The 10,772-nt window shown below is 37.4% G+C and overlaps 1 protein-coding gene across 1 annotated transcript; it reads left to right on the forward strand.

Moving 5' to 3' along the window:
* Window positions 1–9,511: 9,511 nt before the first annotated feature.
* LOC125230658 lies at window positions 9,512–9,892 on the forward strand. Its single transcript, XM_048135929.1, has one exon. It carries the CDS (start codon window positions 9,512–9,514, stop codon window positions 9,890–9,892), a length of 381 nt encoding a protein of 126 aa, XP_047991886.1.
* Window positions 9,893–10,772: the final 880 nt, after the last annotated feature.

Here is a 10,772-nt window from a genome sequence, read left to right on the forward strand (position 1 = left end):
AAAAGCGACTGGTAAATATCAAATGACAAGATATAAACCAGAATACAACCAGAATATAACACTTTTTGGTTATGAACAAAAGCCTTTTGTACCCTAAAAGTTTTTATTTGACCCACATCTAAGGCATAATTGTCGAGTTATAAATTACTTAATTATCACTTTTATAGGTCAGTGCATACAAGCAGGTGCATCCATGCGCACCTGCTAACGGAGGGTTGTTCAAGGTCTGCGCAAATACCACGTTTTTGCTGCGCAGGAGAGCTTTTATTGCGTCGAACTTTTGTTGTTTGAAATGAGGAAGAGGGATAAGTATAGGCACCTATAGCTATTTGTTTATATTAACGTTAACTTTTATACAACAAGTAAAACATATAGTAAAGTCCTACGGACTGTGTGCACATAACAGTTTTACCGACAACCGGCTTGTACCTACATATAAAGGATAGGTAGTAGGGCTTCCAAATACCGGACCTTATACAATACCGGTATTCAGTCCGGTATTGGCGGTTTCAATACCGGGATCCCGGGATTGCTTAAAATAACAAATTTTATTCAAAATCTCGTTTGTTATTTTTCATGCGTGTTATACTACAGCGAAATCTTGCCAATGCGATTTAGTGATGGGTCAAATCGAATACATTTCGAATTTCATAAGTTTCGATTTCAACCCAAAACGGATCGCAAACTTATGTGGCCAAGTCGGTTCAACTTCTATTGTTTTCAAGTGTGTCTTTTAACTTCAAACCAGGGTAAATCCATTCTGCTGTACGAGTAAGGTTGATTACAAGTATACATAGTTCAAAAGGCTACGCCCCGTGCTCTTTATTTTTGTTATGAGTGAGGATGCAGTATAAAAGCAAACGGGAAAGAGCGCCAGATCTCTACTCAGTTGTTTCTGTAAGTTAGATATCGCCGCCAGATCGGACATTTCGCAAGAAGACGCTGTCATAGCAAACCATGTTTTCTGCCAAATCGTTCTCTTTAGGCTCGTGCGGAATAGAACCGTGTAGTTCAGTAGGTAATATTTTACATTTTATAGTTAGTGTTAATGGTGTAATTGTACTGTAGATTTAACTATAATATCACTTTATTAAATAACAAGCATTAAGAGCATTTCTCGATTATACACTCTACAGTTTCATCGTTGCCTTTTGAAACTAGAACATGAGATGTTTTTTTTTTTCTTGTGAACACATTATAATCATTTTAACTGGCAATCCAGGTAAAGTCGATCATCAATCGATTCAGGCATAGCCTTGTGCAGGTGTTACAGGCAACATCTATATTTTAAATATTTAGCAGTGTTTAACTATAAGTAATATTGTAACATTAGGTAGGTATGTAAGTCATTATAATATAGTTGGCGATGAGAAGACTATTCGTAATATGATAATGTGTTTCATAATCTTACGTACATGGAAATCATATTATTAAGTAGGTAGGTAAGGCAATTAAATACTTAAGTAGGTAAGGTAATCATCTGGTTTATTCATAAATAATAGGTACCTACTAAATAATACAGTTAATTTCTGTTTTAGCTGTAAATTACAGATCAGTACGAAATTTTAATAGTTGGTAGTAGTATTTAAGAAACCTATATTTTGGTATTCCGCAGTTAATGACGCAGCAGAGGAGGTTATTTATGAAAATATTTTTTCTTTTATGGCGGTGAACCGCCAAAAGTCACAAACGAAGGTTATTGCTTAAAATTGATGTAGCACGCTATCCCATGCAAAAATCATTTGATCGATGCCCGCGCGGGCGCAGCGCAGCGCATTGTTCGAGACGAAAACACGCCGTGGTGCCTACAGGCATCCTGTCCTGTGGAACCGGTGGACCTTGATCTCACAAAGGGACCCTCTCCGATATGCCGGCGGGCTAACCTTGAGTTATTTTTAAACCACGCTTGCATTCGAACCAGCCAAACAGCTCTTCCGAGTATTACATAATGCGAAATTATAGTGCGCCTTTTTGCTCCCGTCCCGTGAAAAGCGTGTGGCCCTGTCATTTTGGTTTTATGGCCTTTGTTTTGGCTCTCACATATTTTATTCCTTCTCTGAATCGTAAAAGGAAGAGGCAATGAAGGGTTAGCCGTTTTTGTATAGTTTGAGTACGTTATTTATGATGCGGAATAATGACGGTTCGCGCATTACGCGGCACAGCTGCGAAAATGTTCAAACTTCCAGGTTGTATTGTTCTCATGCTTGGTTACTCTCAGTCCGTCACATGACGCTTTACTATTGAATCTTCGTGGAAGCTGTTGACAGGTTTGTTAAAGGTAGCACACCTCAAACTGTGCAGGATAAGCTCTGTTCTAGCCGAGCGACGTTATATACCTTTGTTACGAGAACTCGACGCTATTATCACGCTAGCACGCCTGCACCCCCTCTTTTATTATGTTGTTTGTTCAGTGAAAGAAATTGGAAACCTTAATAAAAAGATACTTTAGAAATACCTCGAGACCTGTTTAACTCGTTTGGTTCCATTTGACGCCTCATCTTGTTCTTATTATAAGTTTATTTGCAGAAAACTGTTATCAGTTTAGTTTCTCATTTCATTTTATAAATTTAAATTAAGTTGGCAACGGCCACGCTTTTGTTTCGCGAAACAGGTAGTTTAATAGATAAAATAAATTAGTCTCGAAATAGTGTTTGATGTTGTATATGTATAATCAAGCATTTGAAAAGGTACGTGGAGGTATACGTACAAAAGTACCTATTCTGTATTTTTATGTAATCGCCATACTACCGATACTGTTAAGATTTATAAAGTAGGTATATTTTTTCGTTATGTCCATTTTAATCGTCAGGTACATACAATAATATCTGGGTGACCGAGCTTCGCTCGGTTCTATTTTATTATATCACGTCTTTATATAAAAAAAACTGTTGTAAAAAAAATAAAAACAAAAACTTAATTTCTGGCCGAAATTCGAAACCCTGACACATGCGATCTGTCTGTGAACATTATTAGATCGACCTCATCGCTGAGCTAAGCGCAGCTATAAGTATGGTCGTTAATTTCGCCGCCCGAGAATTCTCTCTTAACAATACAACTACTCCACACGAGATGGCGATAAGGCTTCGCTAGATCGATTTTTCACCCCCAAAAACCCCCACATAACAAATTTCAGCGAAATCGTTAGAGCGGTTTCCGCGAACGTCTATATAAATAAATAAAGGAATATACAAGAATTGCTCGTTTTTACTTGTTCATAGTTCTAAAATAACAGTACTTGCTAGTACGGATTACAATTAACAGATGGCGGTATGTGCCTATTATTTCCGGATAATTCTAGAATGCACTTCTGTTTGAAGTATTTAATTTTAAAAATACTACTGAGATAACGGAAGAAGCTTAAAATTCGTAATAATAATTAAAGCACTTAATGAATACGCAAGTTTTGTCATCCGCGAATCATAAGTTAGTCAATGTTTGTTGTTTCGTATCCTTGACCTGTGTCGCCATCTAGTTTGATAATAAGTAGTACCTACATCGATCGAAAGAATTCTCAGTCTTAACAATACAACTACTCCACACGAGATGGCGCGCTTCCGCCACAAAAAATGTCATTAAAAAAATTTGTGTAATTTTCTATTCGTGGTAAGTATTTTTTTCAGTAATATGAAATGACTTGAAAAAATTATTACACCTCGCCCGCGATTCATAAGTTACTCAATGTTTGTTGCTTCGTATACGGGGCCTTGACCTGTGTCGCCATCTAGTTTTTGCAATAAATAGTACCTACATCGAGCGAAAGAATTCTGTCTTAATAATGCAACTACTCCACACGAGATGGCGCGCGAAGAAAAACTCATGAAAACTCGAAAATTCGCGTTTTCCGGGACCTAAGGACAAGTTAGATCGACTTTTCACCCCCGAAAACCCCCACATAACAAATTTCAGCGAAATCGTTAGAGCGGTTTCCGAGATCGTCGGTGTATAATATATAAATAAATAAATAAATAAATAAATAAATATACAAGAATTGCTCGTTTAAAAGTATAAGATTATGTTCTAGTTAGCATACGTACTATATTACACGCTTAATAGTTGGTTACAATTTAAGAACCATGGCTAACATGGCTTGCTCTATAATTATCTTTCCTTCGCCATAAATTAAATGTAAGTGTGTTTAGTAAAACGTCCCACTTTGTCGGTTACCATTAAGGCGACATATACTGACAAAGTGGCTTTATAGCAATCGACAAAGTGGGACGTTTTCCCATACACACTCACAAATAATTGGTTGATCTCATTGTTTACTGAGCCAATATGCGAGTGAAGTTAGAAGAAGCCTTGTCTACGTATTACGTAAGTACGTATAATTAGATCTAAGTAATAACTTTTTGACAGTTTAAACTGTCAAAAAGTCTAGGCCATCAGCATTAAGGCTGAAACCTTGTTGCATCATTTTAAATGAAATTTGTTGGTCGGATTAATTACCTATACAAAATCAGATTCTCAGTTTTGTAAACTTCCAGCAAAAACCGCAGGGCCAACTAACCTTTTCAGTCGAAGAATTTTAGATCCATTCCGAATTGCCAATTAAGCTAGCCTTATTCAACCGAAGCGAGTTATGCTTTGAATCCCGGCTATGTTTCCATATCGTGTTTGAATCGATAAATACACGAATGTTTTTCTACTGGGCACGTTTCTCGGAACGGTGGGCTTCTAAAGTTTCAACGCCCTCAGCTTACGCAACGACCAACACAATGTAGCAGACTGTTGACCTAACCTTAATCAGTTTCGTGGAAACTGTCAAGACAGTTCTTTTGGTTATCTCTTATTAATAAGCTTTGTTTTGTATTTGTACACAAACTACCTAATTCACAAAAGGGCACACGTACGATCATGACGTACTTACATACATACACTCACGCTTGTATTCGCAAACCGGTTACACAGAGCACATTAAACTGATCAAATTTCAGTGCCACTCTTGGTGAAAGAAACCAAATTTTGATGTTGCAGTGACAGGTTGCCATCGCCCAAGCCACAATGATACCCATATCCCATAGTCTATGCCATAGTCAACTTTTACGGGAGTCCTACGGGAGGAACCCATGTCCACTAGTACCTGGGCATTTTGAGAATTTGAGACACCCCAATTAGCGTAAGTTGTTAACAAAAATTAACTCGCTGTCAGTTTTGTGACGACAATTAAGCATAAAATCTGTCTAAAAATTTACTTTTTTCACATTCTGAATGTCGATTATCGCTTAAAGTTTATGTAACAACTTACGCTAATTGGGGGGTCCCAAATTCTGAAAATGCCCACCTACACGGGGACAAGTTATAACAGGACATAGTAGAAAACGAAGTTGTGATATGCAGAAATCAACTCGATTAGATGATATCACGAGTAAAATGAGCGTGGGACTAAGTGAGGTGGCTACGAGTACGAAAATGGATTTCAGCATCACATTGTAGCATTTTCAGTTGAAATTATTCAGCATCAATTGGACAAGCTTTTCGTTAAGATGTGCTGAAAAGTATAGGATATGACTGGGTCTCTTTAGTCAAGACTAGTTTTGCAAAGTACTTTGCATTTTGCTACTATACTATCCAACTTGCAAAAATCGAATGCGCATATTTAATCAAATATATAACGTAAGGTAAGTATTTAGAATACCTATTGATTTATGTTGATATGTATATACTATATTTATAAACACATTAAATCACATTCCGAGATCGGCGTCTCTTTTATGTTTAAATATCAATATTTTTTTGATAATTAACACGTGAATCATACGACGCAAAATATTTTAGGTAGGCGTCTCTCGTGTTTATACAAATGGTCTACCAGCTGTATGATTATAAGATGAGAATGAAAAGAATCTTTGTCTCTTTATTATGGATATGTTTTTATGTTCTCACGCTGTATGCCACATGTTTTTCATTGCGTATTTTTATTCTTAATGAGATCTTACGACATCACAATCATGTCTATAAATTAGAGCAATTTTTGAGTCAACTCGTGTTGGCAATAAAACAGGATTTGTTTACTTTTTGTAATACATTATCATTAGAGTTTTATGTTACACTGGTGCTCTTATGATGTAAATTATCGATACGAGAGGATGTTAGACATTACGTATAAGTAATATAAATATTAAATTGTTTATCATTTTCAAATTAAATGGTTCATGCTGGTTTCTTTTAGAGAAAACACAAATGTGAATACACGTGTACAACGAACATTTATTTAGTTATACATGTTTGTATTATTTGGTACAATTGGAACAGTAAGAGAGCAGTAAGAGATTTCTTACAATCTGATGTATACCGTCATCTATATATGACATCGTTCTACAGTGGCCTAGGGTTCCAATTGGTTGACTGTACAGTATACATTTTTCGTGTAGAAATAACGCAAAGCGAAATAGTTACTTATGTATAATAAAAGTACCCACAAAGCAGTATAAAAGTTAAATTAATAGAAGCAGGAACAATAAAGTGCAGTAATTTGAAATTAGCCATATAAAAATACAAATAAACATTTCTACTCTCCGACCCCGCGAAATTGAAAAGCCCGGCACTAAATTCACGTTGACGCAATAAAAAGGGAAGTGATTAAAAAGGAATACCGTTTTTTTATTGAAATACTTTTGATGCACCGCTCATAATCACGGCTCGGAGAAAAAATATGACGTCGGTAAAGTTATAATGTGTAACGTCGTAAAGTTCGCATTTGAATAGAAACGTAACATATCAAAAATTGTCGGTGATCCGTGTTTTACGAGGACGTCGTAAACGTGTACTTATCGCGGGGATGAAGGGCCCCTCCATCCTGTGCTTAAAACCTACGCGAAGGGCGCTCAGCACGCACTAGACCGCTGGTCAAAGGACAAATGCGTGTAAAATGTTACATTACTACAGTAGTGATCGGTATTTATGTTGTAAGTTGTAAGAAAGAGCGCTAAGAAAGGAAACATGTTCGGGCTTCAGGGTGATTTTGTTCTCGCTCTCCATAGTGTCCATGCACAGAGGGGTGGATAATTATGTAGGTCATACTTACTAAGCAACTTTTACTATAGGACCAGAAGTTGCTTTAAAATCTACTATTACAGTACATAGAAAAGATTGACATGTGAATCCTGTCTTGCCAATATTGATCACTGGATTTCTGGGTTGCTCCCATTGTAAAAGTAGTTTAGAAGTTCACATATTCAAACCTGAAGAGTATGGTCAGACAATTCCAATTAGAGGATACCTACAATAAGGAATTTCCAAGTTGAAAACTCTACCCGTATATTTCTGAAGTTTCACGGAATGATCATGAAGGAATGATATGTCACGGAAAGATTTCAAAAAAGTTTTGCAGTTCTTTCCATTCCTGTATCTAAAAAAAATGTAGAATCAGCTGCAGACAAAACATGTCAAAATGTTTAATACCAAATGTAACTAATAGTATTTTAGTTGACTGTGCCTTTACTGAAACTATGTTATAGCTGGCATAAAGTATTGTAACTTCACGAGTAACCAACTAAGTAGTTGTATAAGTAAGTAGGTACCACCAGATCTTAGTGTACAATCTTTTCTCAATTCAAAAATATTTTTTCTAAAGAGTCATAAATATTAAAATGAAACATTCCCTCAAGTCACCCGATGCCCATTGACGTACATAATAAGGTTTACTTATGTTGAACTTAAAGAAAATACAGGTGGAGTAACAATACGATCCCCTGAGTGTTCCCTCTTTTCGCTGTTATAATAAGAAAAAAACCGGCCAAGTGCGAGTCGGGCTCGCGCACAAAGGGTTCCGTAGCAGCAAATATTTAACCAAAATTACAGTTAAATCAACCTATCTCAAAAACTATAAGAGATACTTTGATCAAACCAAAAATCGTTGAAAGAGTTAATTAGCATGCATCACCTCTATTTTTTTTAGAATTTTATACCCCGTAGTTATAAAAATAGAGGGGGGGGGACATACTTTTTACGACTTTGAGAGCTGATATCTCAAAAACCGTTCACTTTAAGAAAAATGTTTTTTAGAAAACTTTATATCATTTTAAAAGACCTTTCCATTGATACCCCACACGGGTATGTACATCGAAAAAAATTTTCATCCCTCAGTTACATGTATGGGGGGCCCCACCCCCAATTCTTTTTTTTACTATTTAGTGTCATAATTTTGTAGCGGTTCATACAACACATATTCCCATCAAATTTCATCACTGTAGTACTTATAGTTTCCGAGTAAATCGGCTGTGACAGACGGACAGACGGACAGACGGACAGACGGACAGACGGACATGACGAAACTATAAGGGTTCCGTTTTTGCCATTTTGGCTACGGAACCCTAAAAATCCCATCGCCTATTTCTTTGGTGAATTACTTTGAAACGAATAAATAAATGAAGGATCAGAGGATTGAATTAGACGAGTCGTAGTCTAATAAAGAAATCTGTTCATTCATAAAAGTTGTAAGGGTGAACTAGGAGGAAGTCGCTTGGAAGTGCGACACAGAGAAGTGATACGCAGAGGGACTAGTTACAAAAGTAAATTTGCAGAGCAACGACAATTACGTAGAAATTGCTAGCTATTGTAACTAGGAAAGAAGTCAAATTATTAAATAAAATCAATTCAGTTATGTTAGACATAGAGTCAAATTACTGTAACTATATTCAAATCAAATCAAAAATCAAATCAAAATAATTTATTCAGCAAATAGGCCACAGGGGCACTTTTACACGTCACATGTACATATTTAGAAAATATTTAAAATTGAGTTGAAATTACAATTGATACTATTATATACTAATTCTAATTTCTAACTAAAGTTAACTCTATACAATTAATTAGAGATGTAGACGGTCAATTCGTAGGTATTTGTAGATATTGACGACCGGTCTGGCTCAGTCGGTAGTGAAGTGACCATGCCTGCTATTTAAGCCGCGGTCCTGGTTTCGAATCCCGGTAAGGGCATTTATTTGTGTGATGAGCACAGATATTTGTTTCTAAGTCATGGATGTTTTCTATGTATATAAGTATGTATTTATCTATTTAAGTATGTATATCGTTGCTTAGCACCCATAGTACAAGCTTTGCTTAGTTTGGGGCTAAGTTGATCTGTGTAAGGTGTCCCCAATATTTTATTATTTTTTTATTTAGGTACGTCCTTCAAACCTTTAAGAAAAAAAACCGGCTAAGAGCGTGTCGGGCTACGCTCAGTGTAGGGTTCCCGTATTTTCTTAAAAAACTGTTCAACCTATCATTTTCAAAATAATTTCCTAGAATATCTTTATAAAGTTCTACTTTTGTGATCTTAAAGTTTGAGGGACCTGCTTCATTTTTTTTTTTTACTTTTGGAGCGATTATTTCTGAAAATATTAACAATATCAGAAAAATGATTTTCGTAAACCCTTATTCATTTTTTAAATACTTATCCAACAATATGTCACACGTTAGGGTTGAAATAAGAATAAATAAATAAATTGACGCCGTATTGCCGCATCTGGAACGCTGGGTAGGAAGGAAGCAAGGCATGCTAACTTACCACATGGTGCAGATACTTACAGGCCATGGGTCTTTTGGTAAATACCTGCACCGAATAGAGAGGGAAGAATCCCCCATGTGTCATGAGTGTGGCGCATTAGTAGATACGCCCCGTCATGTTCTCGAAGAGTGCCCTGCATGGGGGCCCCAGCGGGCCAGCCTGCAGGCAATAATAGGTACAGACCTCTCGCTGCAAAGCATTGTGAAGTCTATGCATGATAGCGAGGAGGCATGGACGGCGATGGTCTCCTTCAGCCATTATGTTATGTCGCAGAAGGAGACAGCGGAACGTGCGCGCGAGAACGACCCTGACGCGCACACACTCCGCCGTCGACGGACTGGCGGCAGAGCCAGGCGCTACGCGCACCTGATGCCTCCTCCGTAATGGGCTGCGCGGTGCTCCGGGGGAGTACCCGTGCCTAAACGCCCACACGAATGGTGGTGCCTAACTGGCGCCCAAACTGCATGCGGCCAGTAGGCCGCCCGCCGGGGTGTACGTGGTGGAATGCTTATATAGTGACCCTGCGACACTCCACCCAAGGCGGAGACGGAATTCGTTGGTGGTTTTAGACGGTAGTCCTATTCTGGTTAGTCCGTCATCGCCCCTGGTCCCCCGGACTGGACGGCATGCGTAAATGCATTTCCCCAACGTTAAAAAAAAGGGTTTAAATAAAAAAAAAATCACTGCCCACTTTACGTGTAGGGGAGGGTACCCTAATAAAACGTTTTTTTTCCACTTTTTATTTTACCACTTTGTCGGCTTGATTGATATAGGTACATATTGGTACCAAATTTCAGCTTACTAGTAGTGCTAACGGTCACTGAGATTATCCGTGGACGGACGGACGGACGGCCAGACATGGCGAAACTATAAGGGTTCCTATTAGCTGACTACGGAACCCTAAAAAGGCAGGCAACGCACTTCCGATTGTATGACTGTATCAGATTTAATACCAGTGCCCTATACCACAAAACTTACAATTACAATTTGACAAGTGTCAAGTTACAAATTTGTCATAATACAAGCGTGTGTACCACAAAATTTACAAGTTACATATTTGTACTGGAAAAGCCCTACAAATATGTAAATTGTAGCAATAATCTACAATTTATTGTACCACAAAACTTTACATACGTTACATATGTTTTCCGGAAAATGTACAAATTTGTAGCTGACAATTGTTCTGTGCTACATTAAATTGTAGTAACAATTATACATATATGTAGAATTGTAACTACAAATTAACAATTCTCTCAATGCTTGT

Source organism: Leguminivora glycinivorella, chromosome 1 (assembly GCF_023078275.1).
Source record: "Leguminivora glycinivorella isolate SPB_JAAS2020 chromosome 1, LegGlyc_1.1, whole genome shotgun sequence".
In the NCBI taxonomy this organism is placed as follows: domain Eukaryota; kingdom Metazoa; phylum Arthropoda; class Insecta; order Lepidoptera; family Tortricidae; genus Leguminivora; species Leguminivora glycinivorella.